The 27,319-nt window shown below is 52.6% G+C and overlaps 1 protein-coding gene across 2 annotated transcripts in view; it reads left to right on the top strand.

The window, feature by feature from the left end:
• The first annotated feature begins 1,561 nt into the window (after positions 1-1,561).
• Positions 1,562-27,319, top strand: part of HEATR1 (HEAT repeat containing 1) — a 252,046-nt gene continuing 226,288 nt past the window's right edge. For both annotated transcript variants that reach the window (XM_075339439.1, XM_075339438.1), the window contains exons 1-3: positions 1,562-1,645; positions 5,557-5,726; positions 13,730-13,946. In XM_075339439.1, coding sequence (XP_075195554.1) covers positions 5,585-5,726; positions 13,730-13,946 — 359 coding nt within the window. In that variant the 5' untranslated portion in view covers positions 1,562-1,645; positions 5,557-5,584. The remainder of the gene's footprint in view (positions 1,646-5,556; positions 5,727-13,729; positions 13,947-27,319) is intronic.

Here is a 27,319-nt window from a genome sequence, read left to right as displayed (position 1 = left end):
CGAATAAGAAACTGACGAATAAGGCTGCTTTCACACCTCCCGTTTTAGCAGAGCCGGCCAATCCGGCTCTAAAACCTATGCAACGGATGTGGCGACAATACCGCATCCTTTGCATAAGTTTTTGACATGCGGCCCGTCCGGTTTTTGCCGCTTGCGGCAGGCTACTGAGCATGCGCAGTGGAAAAAAACGCATGCGGCGTCCTTAGGCATGCATTACAAATCGCGCCGCATCGAACGGATGCGACGCGATACGGTTTTTTTTTGCCGGACAAAAAAACGTGCCAGGCAACGTTCCATCCGGCCGCCGCATCGGCTAAGGCTACTTTCACACCTCCGGTTTTTGCTCTGCGGCACAATACCGCGCTCTTCAGAAAAACCGCAACCGTTTTTTTTGCCGCCGGTTGCGTTTTTTTTTGCATAGACTTACATTAGTGCCGTATTGTGCCGCAGGGGCTTGCGTTCGGTCTGGTTTTTGCCGCATGCGGCAGATTTAGCCGATGCCGCGGCCGGATGGAACGTTGCCTGCAACGTTTTTTGCTCCGGCAAAAAAAAACGCATCGCACCGCATCCTGCCGCTGCGGCGCATTTTTCAATGCATGTCTATGGACGCCGGATGCGGCAAAAAACGCATCCGGCCGCCGCATGAAGTTTCTTCCACTGCGCATGCTCAGTAGCGTGCCGCAACCGGAAAAAACGGACGGGCCGCATGTAAAAACTTATGCAAAGGATGCGGTGTTTTCGCCGCATCCGTTGCATAGGTTTCACAGCCGGATTGAGCCGCAAGGCTCAAACCGGATGTGTGAAAGTAGCTTAAATCTGCCGCATGCGGCAAAAACTGGATGGAACGCAAGCCCATGCGGCACAATACGGCACTAATGAAAGTCTATGCAAAAAAAAACGCAACCGGCGGCAAAAAAAAAGGTTGCGTTTTTTCTGCAAAGCGCCGGATTGTGCCGCACAGGTAAAACCGGAGGTGTGAAAGCAGCCTCAGAAACCAACTTCAACATCGTGTCACTGTGGGACTTTGTGTTCTGGACACTAGCGGGTATATACAGTCTGTGCTATCACGACTCCGGGCGGTGGGACCTCAGATGCATGCACATGGACAGGAATGGGGAGGAGCTGTCTGGAAGACTTCACTGGAGAATACAGGATTTATGAGATGGAGCGCCCCTTTAATATTGCAATAGTGAGGCACAACCTGAATCTGATGCGATTTCAGTGCCTGTTCCCCGCTGTGAGGCGCCGCAGACAGGACAGCACGGGCATCTGCTCTCTGAGAGGCTCGCACTTCTGCGATTTTCCCTCTGTAATTAGGAATGTGGCGCGCCCTCTGCCGGGGACAGTGGGTGGCACAGAGCGCAGCCTATTCTCGCCAGATTCCCGTTGTCACACGCAATATACCGGGGATTATTTGGCCGCGGATCTCCGGTTGTTGCACTGACGCGGTGTCAGCCCGAGCAGCGCTGCTCACTGTGTGTAGTACGCGGCACTGACACGTCACGTGACGCCAGAGCCATAGAGTCGGGCGGAAGTGAGCACAGAGGGCTAGTTCCGGGTCAGGGGTTGCCCATGCTTCCATGTGGTGTGTGCTGCACTTAGTGAGCCGCCCGGTGCAGAAGGTGATCGTCCGCTAGTGCACGAGGTGAGCATGTACGATCGATCGTGTGTGTTTGCCTCTGGTTATCTCCCCCTACTCTGGGCTGAGAATGGACCAGTCTGCATGTTATGCTGGAAGTATGTGACTCCAGATGTGTAGTGTGTAGACTCTAGTCTATGGGACTGATCACACGTCTGTGCTTCTCGTACACGTCCCCTATAGTCTATGGGGCTGATCACACGTCTGTGCTTCTCGTACACGTTCCCTTATAGTCTATGGGGCTGATCACACGTCTGTGCTTCTCGTACACGTTCCCTTATTGTCTATGGGACTGATCACACGTCTGTGCTTCTCGTACACGTTCCCTTATAGTCTATGGGACTGATCACGTGTCTGTGCTTCTCGTACACGTCCCCCTATAGTCTATGGGACTGATCACACGTCTGTGCTTCTCGTACACGTTCCCCTATAGTCTATGGGGCTGATCACACGTCTGTGCTTCTCGTACACGTTCCCTTATAGTCTATGGGACTGATCACGTGTCTGTGCTTCTCGTACACGTCCCCCTATAGTCTATGGGACTGATCACACGTCTGTGCTTCTCGTACACGTTCCCTTATAGTCTATGGGACTGATCACACGTCTGTGCTTCTCGTACACGTTCCCCTATAGTCTATGGGACTGATCACACGTCTGTGCTTCTCGTACACGTTCCCTTATAGTCTATGGGACTGATCACACGTCTGTGCTTCTCGTACACGTTCCCTTATAGTCTATGGGACTGATCACGTGTCTGTGCTTCTCGTACACGTTCCCTTATAGTCTATGGGACTGATCACGTGTCTGTGCTTCTCGTACACGTTCCCTTATAGTCTATGGGACTGATCACGTGTCTGTGCTTCTCGTACACGTTCCCTTATTGTCTATGGGACTGATCACACGTCTGTGCTTCTCGTACACGTTCCCTTATAGTCTATGGGACTGATCACACGTCTGTGCTTCTCGTACACGTTCCCTTATAGTCTATGGGACTGATCACACGTCTGTGCTTCTCGTACACGTTCCCTTATAGTCTATGGGACTGATCACACGTCTGTGCTTCTCGTACACGTTCCCTTATAGTCTATGGGACTGATCACACGTCTGTGCTTCTCGTACACGTTCCCTTATAGTCTATGGGACTGATCACACGTCTGTGCTTCTCGTACACGTTCCCCTATAGTCTATGGGACTGATCACACGTCTGTGCTTCTCGTACACGTTCCACCATAGTCTATGGGACTGATCACACGTCTGTGCTTCTCGTACACGTCCCCCTATAGTCTATGGGACTGATCACACGTCTGTGCTTCTCGTACACGTTCCCCTATAGTCTATGGGGCTGATCACACGTCTGTGCTTCTCGTACACGTTCCCCTATAGTCTATGGGGCTGATCACACGTCTGTGCTTCTCGTACACGTTCCCCTATAGTCTATGGGGCTGATCACACATCTTACTCTTTGCGGATCTTCTGCCTGTACCACAGTCGCAGAGTCCTGTGCGCTTTCTGCCGGCAGCAGAGGTAACCATTACCCGTATAGTGTACGGGTCTGAGAGTTGCGGTCGCCCACGGATGACGTCCGTTAACTCTGCGCTGCCCGGGACTAACGCTGTAATAGATGGGAGAAGAAAAGTAGTTTCTATACCCGAGAATCGCTCCTGACGCTCGCAGCATTTTTCTTCTGCTTGTTGGAACAAATACAAACGATCCCTTGTTACATATAGGACACCTATATCTTTGTAGTGTGTGAGCCGGTGTATAGAAAAACATGCAAAATGGATATTTCCAGTGGTTGAGGCCTTTTATCTGCTAACGGAAACGATGGTAACAAATATCAGCCTTGCAGACCCCTCAGGTGTCGTCGTCAGTCTCAGTCCAATATTTGTACAGGGTGTCTTTGTGTTTTTCGTGTATATATATTGGACTCTTCAGATATACTGGGACTGAGGCAGACACCTGAGGAGTCTGGGAGGATGACTTGTTACCATCTTTTCCGTTAGTCAGGAAAAGGTATAAACCACTGAGGGGTTTCCATTTTGAATATTGTTCAAGAATTAAATATGGATCTGATGAGATGTTTGCACTTTATAACCTCCAAATGTCCTGTAATAAGAGGTGTTCTACAATGTCTCCTCGGGGTGTTCCCTGGCCGGTGGGGACTGTAATGTATCTGTGACCGCAGAATGGTATAATGGCGTTCCTCCTCAGCTGTGCTCATACCTCCCTTTCTGTGGAATAACTGCAGGCTACTCAGTGTGACATCTTGGTGAGCGTGGTTGTCCCAGTCACCTGACATCCATCCACTAATCTGTGCATCTCTTTGTGGCGTGGTGCACCGAGGCTGCCTGTGCTGTGGTCCCTGTGAGGCGTGGTGCACCGAGGCTGCCTGTGCTGTGGTCCCTGTGAGGCGTGGTGCACCGAGGCTGCCTGTGCCGTGGCCCCTGTGAGGCGGGGGGGCAGAGGCTGCCTGTGCCGTGGCCCTTGTGAGGCGGGGGGCAGAGGCTGCCTGTGCCGTGGCCCTTGTGAGGCGGGGGGGGGCAGAGGCTGCCTGTGCCGTGGCCCTTGTGAGGCGGGGGGGCAGAGGCTGCCTGTGCCGTGGCCCTTGTGAGGCGGGGGGGGGCAGAGGCTGCCTGTGCCGTGGCCCTTGTGAGGCGGGGGGGGCAGAGGCTGCCTGTGCCGTGGCCCTTGTGAGGTGGGGGGGCAGAGGCTGCCTGTGCCGTGGCCCTTGTGAGGCGGGGGGGCAGAGGCTGCCTGTGCCGTGGCCCTTGTGAGGCGGGGGGGGGCAGAGGCTGCCTGTGCCGTGGCCCTTGTGAGGCGGGGGGGGCAGAGGCTGCCTGTGCCGTGGCCCTTGTGAGGTGGGGGGGCAGAGGCTGCCTGTGCCGTGGCCCTTGTGAGGCGGGGGGGGCAGAGGCTGCCTGTGCCGTGGCCCTTGTGAGGTGGGGGGGCAGAGGCTGCCTGTGCCGTGGCCCTTGTGAGGCGGGGGGGCAGAGGTTGCCTGTGCCGTGCTCCAGCTGTTGTTAAAGGGTTTGTGCCACGTTCACATGTTCCCTATCCATAGGGGATAACCTCCCGATCGCTGGGGTCTGATGATCTGATCATTGTGGATCCAAACTGAGCTAAAAAAAATAATCCAAAAGCACAATGTGTCTGATGCCTTCAGCAACCAATCAGATCAGTGCTTTACTGTGGTTTCAGAAAATGAAATGGAGTTGCTTATTATAGACAACCAGTGACCGCTCTACAGGAGACCGGTGCTGACTGTCCTTGTGCAGGTCCATCCGCTACAGGCGATGCTGCTTGGGAAATCTATGCAGATAAGCTCTTCCATAAGGACGAATGCTTCCTAGAAGTCAATGATCCACACAGATATTCTCAATTCATAAGTGGCTAGAATTACAAAATGCTTATAAAAAAAAATAAATAATAATTTTGCAGTTTTATCTGTTGTTACAAATTGTGGGATTTTTAATTTATAGTGCGTAAATTATTGCCAAGGCTCCCGGCTACTCTTGAGACTGCAGGGGGCGGCTGGTAACCTTGGCAGGGAGCCGTGTATTATACAATGCAATCATCCAAATGTTAGCCTTCTGGAACGCTCCATACCTGGCACCCTTGAAGCCATGAGGCAGGGTAGCGGTGCGCTCCTGCAGATTAATCTTGGGAAAACCCCTTTAAGGAGCCCAAAACATTACAATGCAGTTGAATGCAAATGAGTTATCTGCCAGAAGGAAGAAAAGCGTCTACTGTGCATGTAGCTAGGTGGCCTCTGACCCTTTAATAAACCACATGCCTAGGGGGCTTCTTCTAAAGGACTCCCCCCCCCCGTCCCGTCGTCCCCTGAATCTGTGTGTGGCTCATACTCTGTACACTTTCCTCAATGCTGAAGGTTTTAACACTTTTTCTTTCCCCTTCAGAGCATTGCGCACCTAAGAAGCTGCAGACATGACTTCTTTGGCCCATCAGCTGAAGCGCCTGGCACTGCCACAGAATGACGCCAGCCTGCTCGGCCGCCATCACGCCGCATCACTTCTCTTTGATCCTAAGGAAGCTGCAAGTATCGACAGAGAAACATTTTATGCTCTCGGTAAGTAGCAGCTTTCTTTGAAATAACAAAGAGCGAGAAAAACGTCAAGACTTAAAAAAATATTCCATATTGTCTCTATTCCCTCTGGGGCTGGTCCTTCCATTACCCGATCTGTGGAGGACACTCCTACGTGGTCACACAATAATGACACGTCCTCTACAGCATCAGCAATGCAAGTCTGAAACCCCTTTATTCTAGTGGTAGCACAGGGTCATTAGTCGCACCCGCTAAAATGCCCCTAGATCTGAGTGTGGGGTATAGTATTTGGAAAGTGATTTGTACGTAACGTCGTGGTATATTTCATTGCATTAAGCATAATCAGAAAATCTTATCTATGTTTTTACCTTCTATATATAGAATTCGTTTTTTTTGTCTAATGAAACCCCAATGTAACGTATTTTCTTCGGCGCTCCATTGGGAGACCCAGACGATTGGGTGTATAGCACTGCCTCCGGAGGCCACACAAAGCAATTACACTAAAAAGTGTAAGGCCCCTCCCCTTCTGGCTATACACCCCCAGTGGGATCACTGGCTCACCAGTTTTCTGCTTTGTGCGAAGGAGGTCAGACATCCACGCATAGCTCCACTGTTTAGTCAGCAGTAGCTGCTGACTCTATCGGATGGAAGAAAAGAGGGCCCATATAGGGCCCCCAGCATGCTCCCTTCTCACCCCACTTGCGGTTTGTAAGGTTGAGGTACCCATTGCGGGTACGGAGGCTGGAGCCCACATGCTGCTTTCCTTCCCCATCCCCCTGAGGGGCTCTGTGGAAGTGGGATCTTACCGGCCCCCAAACCCTGAGGCCGAGCTCCATCCACAGACCCAGAGACCCTGCTGGAGGAGCTGAGTACAGTCAGGGACAAGGCCCTGCAACGTTCAGGTACTCTGTGTCCCCGCACAGACAGGCCACGCACACTCCAGGCTTGCTGGGTGTGCTAGTGCGCCGGGGGCACTAGCGCTGCGCGCTTGGGTTAGAGTCACTGCAGCGTAGCTGAGTGATTTTATGTCTTGGGAACTACCGCGCCGGCCGCTCCGGGAGCGGCGGCGCCGCTGGGACTTGTAGTGCGCCGGGGACTCGCGCTGCCCGCGCTTTTACGGCGGCAGCGCTCATAAATCTAGTCCCCGGCTTTTTGCGGCCTAGCTCTGCTTCGTTCCCGCCCCCACCCTGTCAATCAGGGAAAGGGAGAGATGCTGTTCTATAGCCAGCGCCGAGGGCTGGAGTCTTATTTACATACTCCAGCCCTCTCACTGGGCACAGTGGGGACGCAAGTTTCCCGCTCTTGGTCTTAACACGCCCAGGGCCCGCCCCTCTCCACAGGACGCCGGCAGCCATTCCTGCATGCAGTCTGGCTGGAGAACGGACACAGGCTCTGGGGGACTCAGACAAGGGACTCTGGCGACCACACACCCGCGTTTATGCGGGCGGTAAGCTGCACATAAGTGCTGGCCCCACTAGTGTTATTTGGTGCATTTTTTCCCTGTACCATATATATTTATATTGCACTGTACAGTCGCTTCTTGGCTTATACCCTCATTGCTCTGAGGAGACAACAACATGTCATCCGCAAAACGCAAGGGTGCCAAGGCACAGGCGGTACGCACTGCTTGTGCCGCATGTGGGGCTAATCTACCGGCAGGTTCCAATGACCCCCATTGTGTGCAATGTTCGGTCCCTGTGCCACTTCGTCAGCCAGAGTCTATGGTAGTAGTGGCCCAGGCAGAGACGCCTGTGAACCCTGCCCCGGTGACGGGGACAGAATTTGCAGTTTTTGCTGATAAGATGTCTGTGACTATGACAAAAATCCTGGAAACCTTGCAGTCCAGGCCAGTTTCTCAGACCATGGACACTGCTGTGTCTATGCTCCCCGGTCCCCCTCAGTTGGAGCTAATCCGTACTTCAAGGGGGTCCCAGGCATCACAGGCTGAAGACTCTGACTCGGATGACAGTCCCAGGCAGCCTAAGCGGGCTCGCTGGGAAAGACCCTCGCCGTCATCACACTGGTCAGGGTCTCAGCGAGACGAGGCTCTGTATGAGGAGACAGAGGTGGGTGATCAGGAATCTAATCCTGACACCGCTCTCAATCTAGATACCCCTGATGGTGACGCTATGGTAAATGACCTTATAGCGGCCATCAATAGACTGTTGGATATTTCTCCCCCAGCCCCTTCAGCAGAGGAGGCAGCTGCACAGCAGGAGAAGTTCCATTTCCGGTATCCTAAGCGTAAATTGAGTACTTTTCTGGACCACTCTGACTTCAGAGAATCAGTCCAGAAACATCATGCTTATCCAGATAAGCGTTTCTCCAAACGTCTTAAGGATACACGTTATCCCTTTCCCCCTGACGTGGTCAAACGCTGGACCCAGTGTCCAAAGGTGGACCCCCCAATCTCCAGGCTTGCGGCTAGATCCATAGTTGCAGTGGAAGATGGGGCTTCACTTAAAGATGCCAATGACAGACAGATGGACATTTGGTTAAAGTCTGTCTATGAAGCTATCGGCGCGTCGTTTGCTCCAGCATTCGCGGCCGTGTGGGCACTCCAAGCTATTTCAGCTGGCCTGGCACAGGTGGACTCTATCATACGTCCAGCAGTGCCGCGAGTAGCGTCCCTAACCTCGCAAATGTCTGCGTTTGCGACTTACGCTATCAACGCTGTCCTGGACTCTACGAGCCGTACCTCAATGGCGTCTGCCAACTCTGTGGTTTTGCGCAGAGCCTTGTGGTTAAAGGAATGGAAAGCAGATTCTGCTTCCAAGAAATGTTTAACCAGCTTGCCATTATCTGGAGACAGACTGTTTGGTGAGCAATTGGCTGAGATCATTAAACAGTCCAAGGGTAAGGACTCCTCCTTACCCCAGCCCAGATCGAGCAAACCTCAACAGAGGAAGTGGCAGTCGAGGTTTCGGTCCTTTCGAGGCTCCAGCAAGACCCAATTCTCCTCGTCCAAAGGGACTCAGAAGGAGCAAAGGAGCTCAGATTCCTGGCGGGCTCATTCACGCCCCAAGAAAACAACCGGAGGAACCGCTTCCAAGGCGGCTGCCTCATGACTTTCGGCCTCATCCCTCCGCATCCTCGGTCGGTGGCAGGCTCTCCCGCTTTTGCGACATTTGGCTGCCACAGGTCAAAGACCGGTGGGTAGCAGACATTTTGTCTCACGGGTACAGGATAGAATTCAGTTCTCATCCTCCGCCTCGGTTCTTCAGAACCTCCCCACATCCCGACCGAGCAAATGCCCTTCTGCAGGCGGTGTGCTCACTAAGAGCAGAAGGAGTGGTGATCTCTGTTCCTCTGCAGGAACAAGGGCAAGGTTTTTACTCCAATCTTTTCGTGGTTCCAAAAAAGGACGGCTCGTTCCGTCCTGTTCTGGACCTAAAGCTGCTCAACAAGCATGTGAACGCCAGGCGGTTCCGGATGGAATCCCTCCGCTCTGTCATTGCCTCAATGTCTCAAGGAGATTTCCTTGCATCAATAGACATCAAAGATGCTTATCTCCACGTGCCGATTGCTACAGAGCACCAACGTTTTCTACGTTTCGTGATAGGAGACGACCATCTCCAGTTCGTAGCTCTGCCATTTGGTCTGGCGACAGCCCCACGGGTTTTCACCAAGGTCATGGCGGCAGTGGTAGCAGTCTTGCATTCTCAGGGACACTCGGTGATCCCTTACTTAGACGATCTACTTGTCAAAGCACCCTCTCAAGAGGCATGCCAACACAGCCTGAATGTTGCGCTGGAGACTCTCCAGACTTTCGGGTGGATCATCAACTTTTCAAAGTCAAACCTGGCACCGACTCAATCACTAACGTATCTTGGCATGGAGTTTCATACTCTCTCAGCGATAGTGAAGCTTCCGCTGGACAAGCAGCGGTCTCTACAGACAGGGGTGCAGTCTCTCCTTCAGGGTCAGTCGCACCCCTTAAGGCGCCTCATGCACTTCCTAGGGAAGATGGTGGCAGCAATGGAGGCAGTCCCGTTCGCGCAGTTTCATCTGCGTCCACTTCAATGGGACATTCTCCGCCAATGGGACGGGAAGACAACTTCCCTAGACAGGAAAGTCTCCCTTTCTCAGACGGCCAAGGATTCTCTGCTATGGTGGCTTCTTCCCGCCTCATTATCGCAGGGAAGATCATTCCTGCCCCCATCCTGGGCAGTGGTCACGACAGATGCGAGTCTGTCAGGGTGGGGAGCAGTTTTTCTCCACCACAGGGCTCAAGGGACGTGGACTCAGCAGGAGTCCACCCTTCAGATCAATGTTCTGGAGATCAGGGCGGTGTATCTTGCCCTATTAGCCTTCCAGCAGTGGCTGGAAGGAAAACAGATCCGAATTCAGTCGGACAACTCCACAGCGGTGGCATACATCAACCACCAAGGAGGGACACGCAGTCGGCAAGCCTTCCAGGAAGTCAGGCGGATTCTGATGTGGGTAGAGGAAAGAGCATCCACCATATCAGCAGTCCACATCCCGGGCGTAGAAAACTGGGAAGCAGACTTCCTCAGTCGCCAGGGCATGGACGCAGGGGAATGGTCCCTTCACCCGGACGTGTTTCAGGAAATCTGCCGCCGCTGGGGGGTGCCGGACGTCGACCTAATGGCGTCTCGGCACAACAACAAGGTCCCGACCTTCATAGCGCGGTCTCGCGATCAAAGAGCTCTGGCGGCAGACGCCTTAGTGCAAGATTGGTCGCAGTTCCGGCTCCCTTATGTGTTTCCACCTCTGGCACTCTTGCCCAGAGTGTTACGCAAGATCAGATCCGATTGCGGCCGCGTCATACTCGTCGCCCCAGACTGGCCGAGGAGGTCGTGGTACCCGGATCTGTGGCATCTCACGGTCGGCCAACCGTGGGCACTACCAGACCGTCCAGACTTACTGTCCCAAGGGCCGTTTTTCCATCGGAATTCTGCGGCCCTGAACCTGACTGTGTGGCCATTGAGTCCTGGATCCTAGCGTCTTCAGGATTATCCCAAGGGGTCGTGGCCACCATGAGACAGGCTAGGAAGTCCACTTCTGCTAAGATCTACCACAGAACGTGGAAGATTTTCTTATCCTGGTGCTCTGCACAAGGAGTATCTCCCTGGCCATTCGCGTTACCTGTCTTTCTTTCCTTCCTGCAATCTGGGTTGGAAAAGGGCTTGTCGCTCGGCTCCCTTAAAGGGCAAGTCTCGGCACTATCCGTGTTTTTTCAGAAGCGGCTAGCACGACTTTCTCAGGTGCGCACGTTCCTGCAGGGGGTTTGTCATATCGTACCTCCGTACAGGCGGCCGTTAGATCCGTGGGATCTAAACAAGGTCCTTGTTGCTCTCCAGAAGCCGCCCTTCGAGCCTCTGAGGGAGGTGTCACTTTCTCGACTCTCACAGAAAGTGGCCTTTCTGGTGGCGGTCACGTCTCTTCGGAGAGTGTCCGAACTAGCAGCGCTGTCATCCAAGGCTCCTTTCCTGGTGTTCCACCAGGACAAGGTAGTGCTGCGCCCCATTCAGGAGTTTCTCCCTAAGGTGGTATCCTCTTTTCATCTTAATCAGGATATCTCCTTGCCTTCCTTTTATCCGCATGCAGTTCATCGGTATGAAAAGGATTTACATTTGTTGGATCTGGTGAGAGCACTCAGAATCTACATTTCCCGCACGGCGCCCCTGCGCCGCTCGGATGCACTCTTTGTCCTTGTCGCTGGTAAGCGCAAAGGGTCGCAGGCTTCCAAAGCCACCCTGGCTCGATGGATCAAAGAACCAATTCTTGAAGCCTACCGTTCTGCTGGGCTTCCGGTTCCATCAGGGCTGAAGGCCCATTCTACCAGAGCCGTGGGTGCGTCCTGGGCATTACGACACCAGGCTACGGCTCAACAGGTGTGCCAGGCAGCTACCTGGTCGAGTCTGCACACTTTCACCAAACATTATCAGGTGCATACCTATGCTTCGGCGGACGCCAGCCTAGGTAGAAGAGTCCTGCAGGCGGCAGTTGCCTCCCCGTAGGGGAGGGCTGTCTTTGCAGCTCTAACATGAGGTATTTCTTTACCCACCCAGGGACAGCTTTTGGACGTCCCAATCGTCTGGGTCTCCCAATGGAGCGCCGAAGAAGAAGGGAATTTTGTTACTTACCGTAAATTCCTTTTCTTCTAGCTCCTATTGGGAGACCCAGCACCCGCCCTGTTGTCCTTCGGGATTTTTGGTTGTTTTTCGGGTACACATGTTGTTCATGTTGAATGGTTTTCAGTTCTCCGACGTTACTTCGGAGTGAATTTGTTTAAACCAGTTCTTGGCTTTCCTCCTTCTTGCTTTTGCACTAAAACTGGTGAGCCAGTGATCCCACTGGGGGTGTATAGCCAGAAGGGGAGGGGCCTTACACTTTTTAGTGTAATTGCTTTGTGTGGCCTCCGGAGGCAGTGCTATACACCCAATCGTCTGGGTCTCCCAATAGGAGCTAGAAGAAAAGGAATTTACGGTAAGTAACAAAATTCCCTTCTTTCCGACTATGACGTACCCTGGTTTTAGAGGAGGAAAAAAAAATTTTAAGCAAAAAATGTGGTCATGACACACTGTTATGGGGCGAGGATCTGCTGCTGACACTGTTATGGGGGTAATGTCCACAAATTCTCTACTAAGGTACCCCAAGCACCCCATCCTGGTAATGAGCCTCCTGCCTGTGTGTGTGTGTGTGTGTGTGTGTGTGTATAATATAGCGCGCTCCCATCCTGGCATGTGGCCCCATCCTGCTATATACCCCATCCCGGCATATGGTTCCCTCCTGCTATATATCCCCATCCTGGTATGTGCTCCCATCCTGCTATATACCCCATCCTGGTATGTGCTCCCATCCTGCTATATACCCCATCCTGGTATGTGCTCCCATCCTGCTATATACCCCATCCTGGTATATGGCCGCATCCTGCTATATACCCCATCCTGCTATACAGCCTGCATCCTGTGGCACACAAGAAATAAACGTTCATACTCCCCTTTCCTCACTCCAGCAGCATCGCTCGTCCTCCTGTCTGTACCAGCAGCAGCGTCACTGACCTGTGTGGAGTCAGCCACGATCCCTGCAGCATCGCTCGTCCTCCTGTCTATGCTGGCCGCAACTGTGTGTTGACAGCCATGCTGGACTCATTGAGAGGAGGAGGCCGGCTAAGTCCTCATCACACAAAACTGGTCACATAACGACAGATGAAATATTCTCCTGTGTTGGACACAACCCTGAACCCCTAAGGCTGAAGATTACCTTGTAGATGTGAACTATATTAGTAGCTTATATAACTTACTAATGTAATCATATGTAACTAGTTTATTTATTATTTTAAGCTGGACACCCCTTTAAATTGTGCCACCAGTTTTTGAAAACCTGTCAGAAGTTCTCCTCTGTTGAGCTACCAGTGTTGTCCTCCCCACTTAAGACTTGAAGCAAGGGGCTGCAGCCTTCAGGATAGATAAGATGCAGTTCAGAAGCACAGGAGCCGTCCTGTTGTACACGGCAGCGGCAAGACACATTAAAGGGAATCTGTCACCAGGTTTTTGCATAATGTAGGGACAGAGATCCTGATTCCATCGATGTGTCACTGGGCAGCTTAGTGTAGTTTGGATAAAATCACTGTTTAATCAGCAGTAGATTATATAATTAGAGGACTACTTGGCATGCTGTCAGATAGTCCAGCATATTCATGAGCTCTGTGTAACTGCTAGATCTGCAGCAGAGAAAATATTGATTTTATCAAAATGACGGCAAACAGCTCAGTAAGTAACACTCATTGGAATCTGGGTCTCTGACTCTACGTTATGCTGCTCTCAGATGGGGGAGCAAAAATCTGGTGACACATTCCCTTTAAATGGAGTTGCGCTTATCCATACATGATTTACATATGGCCATCAGAGCTTATAACAGCCGAGTAGTGCGGATGCCAAATGTTAGACCTCCACCAGTCTGATATTGATGATCTATCCTATATCTTATGACTGTAAAACCCTTTTAAGATATGTATTTGAATCTAAAGAAATAATCCAGGTTTCTTTATCTTTCTATAGGATGCACTGGACTTGAAGAGCTTATGGGCATTGATGCCTCCTTTGCAGTCTTTGAGGAGACCCTGTTCAGCAACACTTCTAAAAGCTTGGAGCGCAGCGTGCAGACCAAAGCCGTGAACGAGCAGCTGGATGAAAACATATCCCTGTTTCTTACACACCTGTCCCCTTACTTCATGCTGAAGCCCGCGCAGAAGTGCCTGGAATGGCTTATTCACAGGTACAGTATCCGCCACAGGATTTACCATCAATGCCCCATGTGTGGGTCTGAGGCCGCGGACCCCCACCCATCTCCTGATGAGCCTCAGAGCTGGCTTGTCTCGTGGAGTAGAAGCCAAACAGCCCAGTGCTTGCTTGTTGACTTCTATCTAGTAAATGCTCTTACTGGGGGCAGATGGAAATACATACCCCAATTCTGTGGTGAAAGACTCTTATCTAAAGCTGCCAACCCATCCAACAATTTCCTTCTGATCTATCCAGCTTCTACTCTACTAGTGGTTGTTCCCTTAGTGATGATGTACAGTGCCTTGCAAAAGTATTCGGCCCCCTTGAATTTTTCAACCTTCTCCCACATTTCAGGCTTCAAACATAAAGATAAAAATTGTAATGTTATGATGAAGAATCGACAACAAGTGGGACACAATTGTGAAGTTCAACGCTATTGCTTATTTTAAACTTTTTTTAAAAAAAATAACTGAAAATTGGGGCGTGTAATATTATTCGGCCCCTTTAAGTTAATATTTTGTAGCACGACTTTTTGCTGCGATTACAGCTGCAGTCTCTTGGGGTATGTGTCTATCAGTTTTGCACATCGAGAGACTGAAATTCTTGCCCATTCTTCCTTTGCAAACAGCTCGAGCTGAGTGAGGTTGGATGGAGAGCGTTTGTGAACAGATGTTTTCAGCTCTGGATTTAGGTCTGGCCTTGGCCATTCTAACACCTGGATACGTTTATTTGTGAACCATTCCATTGTAGATTTTGCTTTATGTTTGGGATCATTGTCTTGTTGAAAGATAAATCTCCGTCCCAGTCTCAGGTCTTTTGCAGACTCCAATAGGTTTTCTTCAAGAATAGTCCTGTATTTGGCTCCATCCATCTTCCCATCAATTTTAACCATCTTTCCTGTCCCTGCTGAAGAAAAGCAGACCCAAACCATGATGCTGCCACCACCATGTTTGACACTGGGGATGGTGTGTTCCGGGTGATGATGAGCTGTTACTTTTACGGCAAGCCTATCATTTGGCATTGTGCCCAAAAAGTTCGATTTTTGGTTTCATCTGACCAGAGCACCTTCTTCCACATGTTTGATGTGTCTCCCAGGTGGCTTGTGGCAAACTTTAAACAACCCTTTCCTTTCTCGCCTTTTCATTGGGGGACACAGACAGTGGGTTATATGTTGTCTCCAGGGGAGGCTTGACACTAGGTTTAAAAGAGTTAGCTCCTCCTCTCACAGCATATAACCCCAGCTAGGCGGGAACTAGCGCAGTTCTTTTTAGTGTCAGGAGGGAGGCTGACACGTCTGGTCTGAGCCCCAGGCAAGCTCATGTTTCCATTGGGAGACCCAGACACTTGGGTGTATAGCTATGCCTCCGGAGGCCACACAAAGTATTACACTAAAAGTGTAAAGCCCCTCCCCTTCTGCCTATACACCCCCCGTGCATCACGGGCTCCTCAGTTTTTATGCTTTGTGCGAAGGAGGCTGACATCCACGCATAGCTCCACAGCTTAGTCAGCAGCAGCTGCTGACTAGGTCGGATGGAAGAAAAGAGGGCCCATATAGGGCCCCCGGCATGCTCCCTTCTCACCCAACTTTGTCGGCGGTGTTGTTAAGGTTGAGGTACCCATTGCGGGTACACAGGCAGGAGCCACATGCTGTTTTCCTTCCCCATCCCTTAATGGGCTCTGGGTGAAGTGGGATCCGGATCGGTCTCCAGGCACTGGGACCGTGCTCCCTCCGCAGCCCCTGGGAATCTGCTGGTTAGGAGCTGGGTATCGTCAGGGACAAGGCCCTGCTACTGTGAGGTACTCTGTGTCCCCGTGGGGACCGCGCATGGAGCGCTTGTGCCATACACATTGCAGCACTGCTGGGTGTGTTAGTGCGCCGGGGACTACCGCGCTTATTGCCGGCCGCGCTTATAACTTTAGTCCCCGGCTTCTGCGGCCTAGTATCGCATATTCCCGCCCACAGGCCTGCCAGTCAGGGGAAGGGCGGGACGCTGCACACATCGTCAGCGCTGAGGGCTGGAGCATACATAGTATCCTCCTCCCCCCTCACTCAGTACACTGGGGCACTAGATTCCCGCACTTTCTTGGGCACGCCCACGGTCCCCTCCTCCCCACAGAACGCCGGCAGCCATTCCTGTCAGCGATTCAGACGCTGGAGAGGAGAGACAACACAGGGAGACCCAGGCAGGGAATCTGGTGATCACACAACCGCTCTGAGCGGTCGGTAAGCAGCACCTGTGGTGCTGGCCCCACTGAGTACCGAAGTGTGTATATATATATATATATATATATATATATATATATATATATATATATATATATATATATATATATATATATATATATATATATATTAGATAGATATATATAGGCTTATAGGCTATACATTTGCACTGTACGGTCGCACTGTTGATTTTTGGCTATATACCCTCCTGGATTGTTCTCAGAGGAGACAACAGCATGTCGTCCACAAAAAGCAAGGGTGCCAAAGCACAGGCGTACTTTGCAACCTGTACCTCATGTGCAGCTAGACTACCGGCAGGTTCCACCGACCCTCATTGTGTGCAATGCTCGGCCCCTGTGGCACTTACTCAGCCGGAGCCTCTGCTACTGGTGGCCCAGGTGGAACCACCTGCTACCACTGTCCAGGTGACAGGGACGGAGTTTGCAGCTTTTGTTGACAAACTGAGAGTATGGATAAATGGTCTGCTAAAATACTAGAAGCCTTACAGTCCAGACCAGTGATTCAGGCCCCGGGCACTGTTCAATCTTTGACCCCTGGTCCCCCTCAATTGGAACAGCAAAGTGCCCCTGGGGTGACCCATAGGTCCCAGGGTGAGGTCTCTGGCACGGACCGCAGTCCCAGACCGCCCAAGCGGGGTCGCTGGGAAATTCCCTCCACCTCATCACACTGTTCAGGGTCTCAGCAGGGGGACTCTCTGGAGGATGAAGCGGAGGTAACAGATCAGGATTCTGATCCTGAAGCCGCTCTCAACCTTGATACACCTGAAGGTGACGCTGTAGTGAATGACCTTATAGCGACCATCAATCAGGTGTTGGATATTTCTCCCCCAGCTCCTACAATTGAGGAGTCAGCTTCTCAGGAGAAATTCCGTTTCAGGTTTCCCAAGCGTACATTGAGTACGTTTCTGGATCACTGTGACTTCAGAGAGGCAGTCCAGAAAAACCGAGACTGTCCAAACAAGCGTTTTTCCAAGCGCCTTAAGGATACACGTTATCCCTTCCCCCCTGATGTTGTCAAGGGCTGGACTCAGTGTCCTAAGGTGGATCCTCCAATCTCCAGACTGGCGGCTAGATCCATAGTTGCAGTGGAAGATGGGGCTTCGCTCAAAGATGCCACTGACAGACAGATGGAACTATGGTTGAAATCCATCTATGAAGCTATCGGCGCGTCTTTTGCTCCAGCATTCGCAGCCGTATGGGCACTCCAAGCTATCTCAGCTTGTCAGGCGCAGATTAATACAGTCACACGTACATCTGCACCGCAAGTGGTGTCCTTGACCTCTCAGGCGTCGGCGTTTGCGTCCTACGCCATTAATGCTATCCTGGACTCTGCGAGCCGTACGGCGGTAGCATCCGCCAATTCGGTGGTAGTCCGCAGGGCCATGTGGCTACGTGAATGGAAGGCAGACTCTGCTTCCAAAAAGTTCTTAACCGGTTTGCCATTGTCTGGCGACCGCTTGTTTGGTGAGCGATTGGATGAAATCATTAAACAATCCAAGGGAAAGGACTCATCCTTACCCCAGTCCAAACCAAACAGACCTCAACCACGGAAGGTACAATCGAGGTTTCGGTCCTTTCGGACCGCGGGCAGGTCTCAATTCTCCTCGTCCAAAAGGCCTCAGAAAGATCAGAGGAACTCCGATTCATGGCGGTCTAAGTCACGTCCTAAAAAGACCGCCGGAAAAACCGCTCCCAAAGCGGCCTCCTCATGACTTTCGGCCTCCTCAAACCGCATCCTCGGTCGGTGGCAGGCTCTCCCGCTTTTGCGACGCCTGGCTGCCACAGGTAAAAGACCGATGGGTGAGAGACATTCTATCTCACGGTTACAGGATAGAGTTCAGCTCTCGTCCTCCGACTCGTTTCTTCAGAACATCTCCGCCCCCCGAAAGAGCCGATGCTCTTCTGCAGGCGGTGTGCACTCTGAAGGCGGAAGGAGTGGTGATCCCTGTTCCTCCTCAGCAACGGGGTCACGGTTTTTACTCCAACTTGTTCGTGGTGCCAAAAAAGGACGGATCCTTCCGTCCTGTTCTGGACCTAAAACTGCTCAACAAGCATGTGAAAACCAGGCGGTTCCGGATGGAATCGCTCCGCTCCGTCATCGCCTCAATGTCCCAAGGAGACTTCCTAGCATCAATCGACATCAAAGATGCTTATCTCCACGTACCGATTGCACCAGAGCATCAGCGCTTCCTGCGTTTCGCCATAGGGGACGAACACCTTCAGTTCGTAGCACTGCCTTTTGGCCTGGCGACAGCCCCACGGGTCTTCACCAAGGTCATGGCAACCGTGGTGGCAATCCTACACTCTCAGGGACACTCGGTGATCCCTTACTTAGACGATCTGCTTGTCAAGGCACCCTCTCAAGGGGCATGCCAACACAGCCTGAACATCGCTCTGGAGACTCTCCAGAGTTTCGGGTGGATCATCAATTTTCCAAAGTCGAATCTGACACCGGTCCAATCACTGACATATCTTGGCATGGAGTTTCATACTCTCTCAGCGATAGTGAAGCTTCCGCTGAACAAACAGCGTTCACTACAGACAGGGGTGCAGTCTCTCCTTCATGGTCAGTCACACCCCCTGAGGCGCCTCATGCACTTCCTAGGGAAGATGGTGGCAGCAATGGAGGCAGTTCATTTTGCGCAGTTTCATCTGCGCCCACTTCAATGGGACATTCTCCGCAAATGGGACAGGAAGTCGACATCCCTCGACAGGAACGTCTCCCTTTCGCGGGCAGCCAAGGCTTCCCTTCAGTGGTGGCTTCTCCCCACTTCTCTGTCGAAGGTGAAATCCTTCCTGCCCCCATTCTGGGCGGTGGTCACGACGGACGCGAGCCTGTCAGGGTGGGGAGCGGTCTTTCTCCACCACAGGGCTCAGGGTACTTGGACTCAGACAGAGTCCTCCCTTCAGATCAATGTTCTGGAGATAAGGGCAGTGTATCTTGCCCTAAAGGCGTTCCAGCCGTGGCTGGAAGGCAAACAGATCCGAATTCAGTCGGACAACTCCACAGCGGTGGCATACATCAATCACCAAGGCGGGACACGCAGTCGGCAAGCCTTCCAGGAAGTCCGGCGGATTCTGCTGTGGGTGGAAGCCACAGCCTCTACCATATCCGCAGTTCACATCCCGGGCGTAGAAAACTGGGAAGCAGACTTTCTCAGTCGCCAGGGCATGGACGCAGGGGAATGGTCCCTTCACCCGGACGTGTTTCAGGAGATCTGTTGCCGCTGGGGCATGCCGGACGTCGACCTAATGGCGTCCCGGCACAACAACAAGGTCCCGACATTCATGGCACGGTCTCAAGATCACAGAGCTCTGGCGGCAGACGCCTTAGTTCAGGATTGGTCGCAGTTTCAACTCCCTTATGTGTTTCCTCCTCTGGCACTGTTGCCCAGAGTGTTACGCAAGATCAGGGCCGACTGCCGCCGCGCCATCCTCGTCGCACCAGACTGGCCGAGGAGGTCGTGGTACCCGGATCTGTGGCATCTCACGGTCGGCCAACCGTGGGCACTACCAGACCGACCAGACTTGCTGTCTCAAGGGCCGTTTTTCCATCTGAATTCTGCGGCCCTCAACCTGACTGTGTGGCCATTGAGTCCTGGATCCTAGCGTCTTCAGGGTTATCCCAAGAGGTCATTGCCACTATGAGACAGGCTAGGAAACCAATGTCCGCCAAGATCTACCACAGGACGTGGAAGATTTTCCTGTCGTGGTGCTCTGCTCAGGGTTTTTCTCCCTGGCCATTTACCTTGCCCACTTTTCTGTCCTTCCTTCAATCCGGATTGGAAAAGGGTTTGTCGCTCGGCTCCCTTAAGGGACAAGTCTCTGCGCTCTCTGTGTTTTTTCAGAAGCGCCTAGCCAGACTTCCACAGGTACGCACGTTCCTGCAGGGGGTTTGTCACATCGTCCCTCCTTACAAGCGTCCGTTAGAACCCTGGGATCTGAACAGGGTGCTGATGGCTCTTCAGAAACCACCGTTCGAGCCAATGAGGGATATTTCTCTCTCACGCCTTTCGCAGAAAGTGGTCTTCCTAGTTGCAGTCACTTCACTTCGGAGAGTGTCTGAGCTAGCAGCGTTGTCGTGCAAAGCCCCTTTCTTCAGCGCTCTATTGGGAGACCCAGACGATTGACGATTGGGGTATAGCTACTGCCTCCGGAGGCCACACAAAGCACTACACTAAAAAGTGCAAGGCCCCTCCCCTTCTGGCTATACCCCCCCGTGGTATCACGGGTTCTCCAGTTTTCAAGCTTTGTGCGAAGGAGGTCAGACATCCATGCATAGCTCCACAGATTTTAGTCAGCAGTAGCTGCTGACTATTTCGGATGGAAGAAAAGAGGGCCCATATAGGGCCCCCAGCATGCTCCCTTCTCACCCGTTGATGGTGTTGTAAGGTTGAGGTACCTATTGCTGGTACGGAGGCTGGAGCCCACATGCTGCTTTCCTTCCACATCCCCCTGGGGGGCTCTGAGGAAGTGGGATCCTGCCGGCCTCAAAGCTCTGACGCCGGGCTCCATCCACAGACCCATTTGAACCTGCTGGATACGGAGCTGGAGTACCGTTCAGGGACATGGCCCTGCACCATTACAGGTACTCTGTGTCCCCGTACACACAGGCACAGCACACTCCAGACTTGCTGGGTGTGCTAGTGCGCCGGGGACAGTAAAGGGTTACAGTCACTGCAGCTTTGCTGAGTGACTTTGTGTATTGGGAACTACCGCGCCGGACGCTCCGGGAGCGGCGGCGCGGCTGGGACTTGTAGTTCGCCGGGGACTGGGCGCCGACCGCGCTTTTACGGCGGCGGCGCTTATAAATCCAGTCCCCGGCTTCTGCGGCCTAGTGCCGCTTCGTTCCCGCCCCCTCCCTGTCACTCAGGGAAGGGGACAGACGCTGAGCAATCAGCAGCGCCGAGGGCTGGAGCCTTATTTACATGCTCCAGCCCTCTCACTGCACACTGTCGGACGCCGGATTCCCGCTCTGACTTGGGGCACGCCCACGGCCCGCCCCTCCTCACACGAGCTGGGGAAGACGCCGGCAGCCATTACTGCAGTCCGAGCTCGGACTTTCGGCAACCAGGCAGGACGGTGGCGACCATACACCCGCTTATAGGCGGGCGGTAAGCGGCACACATAGTGCTGACCCCAATATATACTGCAGTGTGTACATGTGTATTTTAACTGCATAGGTCGCTATATGCCCGCTTGGAGAGCGACACATCAGCAGCAGGAAAGCAGGTGTGCTAAGGCACAGGCTTTCTAGGCTGCTTGTATTGCACGTACTGAAGTGTTCATTTGTGTTTATGCTTGTATGCTATACACTGCACTGTACAGTCGCTAGTCTTAGCTATATTCTCCTGGAATGGCTAGACTACAGCAGCAGAAAACCAAGGGTGCTGGGGCACAGGTTTTTTTCTATGCTGCTTGTATTGCATGGGCTGCAGTGTGCATTTGTACTTGTGCTTGTATGCTATACATTGCACTGTATGGTCACTCTTCTGGGCTATATTCCCCTAGATGACTAGTCTACAGCAGCAGAAGAGCAGAGGTGCCAGGGCACAGGCTTCTATGCTGCTTGTATTGCTTGTGCTGCAGTGTTCATTTGTACTTTATGCTTGTATGCTATACATTGCACTGTACGGTCACCAATCTTGGCTATATACTTCTAGATGGCTAGTCGGCAGCGGCAAAAAAGCAACACAGATTTTCAGTGCTGTTTTTACTACATGGGATGCTGTTCATGACACCGTCCCATTGTGTGCATGCTCCCCTGTAGCACTTCGTCTGCCGGGGTCTCTAGCACTTCGTCTGCCGGGGTCTCTACTAGTCGTGGCCAAAGAAACCACCTGTCATCCCTGTCCAAGGACAGGGACGGAGTTGCAGTTTCGACAGATATATTGTCATAAGATAGAGACTTGCAGTCCAGACAGGCCATGGGCAATCTTCCTGACCAACCTCATTTGGAACGGGGGGGTCCCAGGAGGACTCTCTGTATGATAAGGCAGCTCTCCAGGACTTTGATCCTGACATCGCTATCAATCCGGATACACCGGATGGTAACGCCATACGGAATGATCCTATAGCGTCCATCAATGGAAGGTTGGATCTTTCTCCCTCAACTCCCCCAGTGGAGGAGTCAGCTTCACAGCAGGAGAAGTCCCTTTTCAGTATCTCTAACGGATATTGAGTATTTTTCTGGCCACGCTGACTTCAGAGAAGCAGTCCAGAAACACCACGCTTACCAGATAAGCGTCTTCTCCAAACGTTTTTAAGATACACGTTATCCCTTTTCCCCTGACGTGGTCAAGCGCTGGACCCAGGGTCCAAAGGTGGATTCTCCAATCTCCAGGCTTGCGTCTAGAGCCATAGTTGCACTGGAGATGGGGCTTCACTTAAAGATGCCATTCACAGACAGATGGACTCTGGTTGAAATCTGTCTAGGAGGCTATCGGCGTGTCGGTTGCTCCGGCATTCACAGCCGTATAGGCAACCTAACCTTTTCAGCTGTTCTTGCGCAGCTGGCCTTGAGCACATGTACATCTGTACCGCAGAGGCGTCCGTAACTCCGCAATGTCTGCACTGCGACTTACCCTATTAATGCTGTCCTAAAAGTACAGTCGAGGTTTCGGTCCTTCCCAAGCTCGGGCAGGTCCCAATTGTCCTCGTGCAAAAGGGCTACAAAACCTCAGACGGGCTCAGATTCCGGCCGGGCTCAATCACGCCCAAGGAAGGCAGCCGGAGGAACCGCTACCAAGGCGGTCTCCTCATGACTCTCAGCTCTCTCTCTCTCTCCGCATCCGCGGTTGATGGCAGACTCCCCCGCCTTTGGCGACATTTAGCTGCCACAGGTCACAGACCGGTGGGTGACGGACATTGTGCTCACGTGCACAGGACAGTGTTCTGTTCTCGTCCTCCGACTCCATTCTTCAGAACGGCCCCACCTCCCCACCGAGCAGATGCCCTGCTGCAGGCGGTGGACGCTCTAAGAGCAGAAGGAGTGGTGATCCCTGTCCCCCCTCAGGAACGAGGGCGAGGGTTTGTACTCCAATCTCTTTGTGGCTCCAAAAAAGGACGGCTCCTTCCGTCCTGTTCTGGACCTAAAACTGCTCAATAAGCATGCGAACGCCAGGCGGTTCCGGATGGAATCCCTCCGATCCGTCATTACCTCAATGTCTCGAGGAGACTTCCTTGCCTCAACAGACATCAAAGATGCCTATCTCCACGTGCCAATTGCTACGGAGCACCAACGTTTTCTACGTTTTGTGATAGGAGACGACCATCTTCAGTTCGTAGCTCTGCCATTCGGTCTGGCGACAGCCCCACGGGTGTTCACCAAGGTCATGGCAGCAGTGGTAGCAGTCTTGCACTCTCAGGGACACCCGGTGATCCCTTACTTGGACGATCTACTCCTCAAAGCACCCTCCCTCGAGGCATGACAACGCAGCCTGAATGTTGCGCTGGAGACTCTCCAGACTTTCGGGTGGATCATCAATTTGGCAAGGTCAAATCGGTCACCGACTCAATCACTAACGTATCTCGGCATGGAGTTCACACTCTATCAGCGATAGTGAAGCTTCCGCTGAACAAGCAGCGTTCACTGCAAACAGAGGTGCAGTCTCTCCTTCAAGGCCAGTCGCACCCCTTAAGGCGCCTCATGCACTTCCTAGGGAAGATGGTGGCAGCCATGGAGGCAGTTTCCTTTGCGCAGTTTCATCTGCGCCAACTGCAAGGGGACATTCTCCGCCAATGGGACGGGCAGTCAACCTCCCTGGACAGGAAAGTCTCCCTTTCCCAGACGGCCAAGGACTCTCTGCAATGGTGGCTTATTCCCACCTCATTGTCACAGTGAAGATCCTTCCTACCCCCATCCTGGGCAGTGGTCACGACAGATACGAGTCTGTCAGGGTGGGGAGCAGTTTGTCTCCGCCACAGGGCTCAGGGGACGTGGACTCAGCAGGAGTCCACCCTTCAGATCAATGTTCTGGAAATCGGGGCAGGGTATCTTACCCTACTAGCTTTCCAGCAGTGGCTAGAAAGAGAGCAGATCCGAATCCAGTCGGACAACTCCACAGCGGTGGCATACATCAACCACCAAGGAGGGACGCGCAGTCGGCAAGCCTTCCAGGAAGTCCGGCGAATCCTCATGTGGGTGGAGGACACAGCATCCACCATATCCGCAGTTCACATCCCGGGCGTAGAAAACTGGGAAGCAGACTTCCTCAGTCGCCAGGGTATGGACGCAGGGGAATGGTCCCTTCACCCGGACGTGTTTCAGGAAATCTGTCGCCGCTGGGGGGTGCCGGACGTCGGCCTAATGGCGTCTCGGCACAACAACAAGGTCCCGGCATTTATGGCACGATCGCGCGATCACAGAGCTCTGGCGGCAGACGCCTTAGTGCAAGATTGGTCGCAGTTCCGGCTCACATATGTGTTTCCACCTCTGGCACTCTTGCCCAGAGTACTGTGCAAAAAATCAGATCCGATTGCAGCCGCGTCATACTCGTCGCCCCAGACTGGCCGAGGAGATCGTGGTACCCGGATCTGTGGCATCTCACGGTCGGCCGACCGTGGTCACTACCAGGCTGGCCAGACTTACTGTCCCAAGGGCCGTTTTTCCATCGGAATTCTGCGGCCCTGAACCTGACTGTGTGGCCATTGAGTCCTGGATCCTAGCGTCTTCAGGATTATCCCAAGGGGTCGTTGCCACCATGAAACAGGCTAGGAAGTCCACCTCTGCTAAGATCTACCACAGAACGTGGAAGATTTTCTTAACCTGGTGCTCGGCTCAGGGAGTGTCTCCCTGGCCATTTGCATTGCCTACTTTTCTTTCCTTCCTGCAATCGGGGTTAGAAAAGGGCTTGTCGCTCGGCTTCCTTAAGGGGGAAGTCTCGGCACTATCCGTGTTTTTTCAGAAGCGTCTAGCACGTCTTTCTAAGGTGCGCACGTTCCTACAGGGGGTCTGTCATCTCGTACCCCCGTACAAGCGGCCGTTAGATCCATGGGATCTCAGCAGGGTATTAGTTGCTCTCCAGAAGCCGCCTTTCGAGCCTCTGAAGGAAGTTTCCTTTCTCGCCTGTCACAGAAGGTGGCGTTTCTCGTTGCGATCACATCGCTTCGGCGAGTGTCTGAGCTGGCAGCTGTCATCCAAGGCTCCCTTCCTGGTGTTCCACCAGGACAAGGTAGTGCTGCGCCCCATTCCGGAGTTTCTCCCTAAGGTCGTATCCTCATTTCATCTTAATCAGGATATATCCTTGCCTTCCTTTTGTCCTCATCCGGTTCACCGGTATGAAAAGGACTTACGTTTGTTAGATCTGGTGAGAGCACTCAGACTCTACATTTCCCGCACGGCGCCCATGCGCCGTTCCGATGCACTTTTTGTCCTTGTCGCTGGTCCGCGCAAGGGGTTGCAGGCTTCTAAAGCCACCCTGGCTCGATGGATCAAAGAACCAATTCTAGAGGCCTACCGTTCTGCGGGGCTTCCGGTTCCTTCAGGGCTAAAAGCCCACTCAACCAGAGCCGTGGGTGCATCCTGGGCATTACGACACCAGGCTTCGGCTCAACAAGTGTACCAGGCAGCTACCTGGTCCAGTCTGCACACTTTCACCAAGCATTATCAGGTGCATACCTATGCTTCGGCGGATGCCAGCTTAGGTAGAAGAGTCCTGCAGGCGGCAGTGACACCCCCGTAGGGGAGGGCTGTTTTGCAGCCCTAACATGAGGTATTTCTTTACCCACCCAGGGACAGCTTTTGGACGTCCCAATCGTCTGGGTCTCCCAATAGAGCGCTGAAGAAGAAGGGAATTTTGTTACTTACCGTAAATTCCTTTTCTTCTAGCTCTTATTGGGAGACCCAGCACCCGCCCTGTTGTCCTTCGGGATGTTTTTGTTGTTTGCGGGTACACATGTTGTTCATGTTGAACGGTTTTTCAGTTCTCCGATGTTACTCGGAGTTAATTTGTTTAAACCAGTTATTGGCTTTCCTCCTTCTTGCTTTGGCACTAAAACTGGAGAACCCGTGATACCACGGGGGGGTATAGCCAGAAGGGGAGGGGCCTTGCACTTTTTAGTGTAGTGCTTTGTGTGGCCTCCGGAGGCAGTAGCTATACCCCAATCGTCAATCGTCTGGGTCTCCCAATAAGAGCTAGAAGAAAAGGAATTTACGGTAAGTAACAAAATTCCCTTCTTCCTGGTGTTTCACCAGGACAAGGTGGTTCTGCGTCCGGTTCCGGAATTTCTCCCTAAGGTGTTATCCCCCCTTCATCTCAATCAGGATATCTCCTTACCCTCTTTTTGTCCTCATCCAGTTCACCAATGTGAAAAGGATTTGCACTTGTTAGATCTGGTGAGAGCACTCAGATTCTACATTTCTCGTACGGCGCCCCTGCGCCGCTTGGATGCACTCTTTGTCCTTGTCGCTGGCCAGCGTAAAGGGTCACAAGCTTCCAAATCAACCCTGGCTCGGTGGATCAAGGAACCAATTCTCGAAGCTTATCGTTCCTCGGGGCTTCCGGTTCCCTCAGGGCTGAAGGCCCATTCTACCAGAGCCGTGGGGGCGTCCTGGGCCTTGCGGCACCAGGCTACGGCTCAGCAGGTGTGTCAGGCGGCTACCTGGTCGAGCCTGCACACTTTCACGAAACACTATCAGGTGCATACCTATGCTTCGGCAGATGCCAGCCTAGGTAGGCGAGTCCTTCAGGCGGCGGTTGCCCACCTGTAGGACGGAGCCGTTTACGGCTCTATTATGAGGTATTATTTACCCACCCAGGGACTGCTTTTGGACGTCCCAAGTGTCTGGGTCTCCCAATGGAGCGACAAAGAAGGGAATTTTGTTTACTTACCGTAAATTCCTTTTCTTCTAGCTCCAATTGGGAGACCCAGCACCCGCCCCTGTTCCCTTCGGGCTGTTGTTCTTTGTGTACACATGTTGTTCATGTTGAATGGTTTCAGTTCTCCGATATTCCTTCGGATTGAATTTACTTTAAACCAATTTATAATTTTTTCCTCCTTCTTGCTTTTGCACCAAAACTGAGGAGCCCGTGATGCACGGGGGGTGTATAGGCAGAAGGGGAGGGGCTTTACACTTTTAGTGTAATACTTTGTGTGGCCTCCGGAGGCATAGCTATACACCCA

The sequence above is a fragment of the Anomaloglossus baeobatrachus genome, chromosome 3 (genome assembly GCF_048569485.1).
Source record: "Anomaloglossus baeobatrachus isolate aAnoBae1 chromosome 3, aAnoBae1.hap1, whole genome shotgun sequence".
Lineage (NCBI taxonomy): Eukaryota > Metazoa > Chordata > Amphibia > Anura > Aromobatidae > Anomaloglossus > Anomaloglossus baeobatrachus.
Note: the sequence above shows the minus strand (reverse complement) of the source record. Positions and strands in the feature narration are given on the sequence as shown.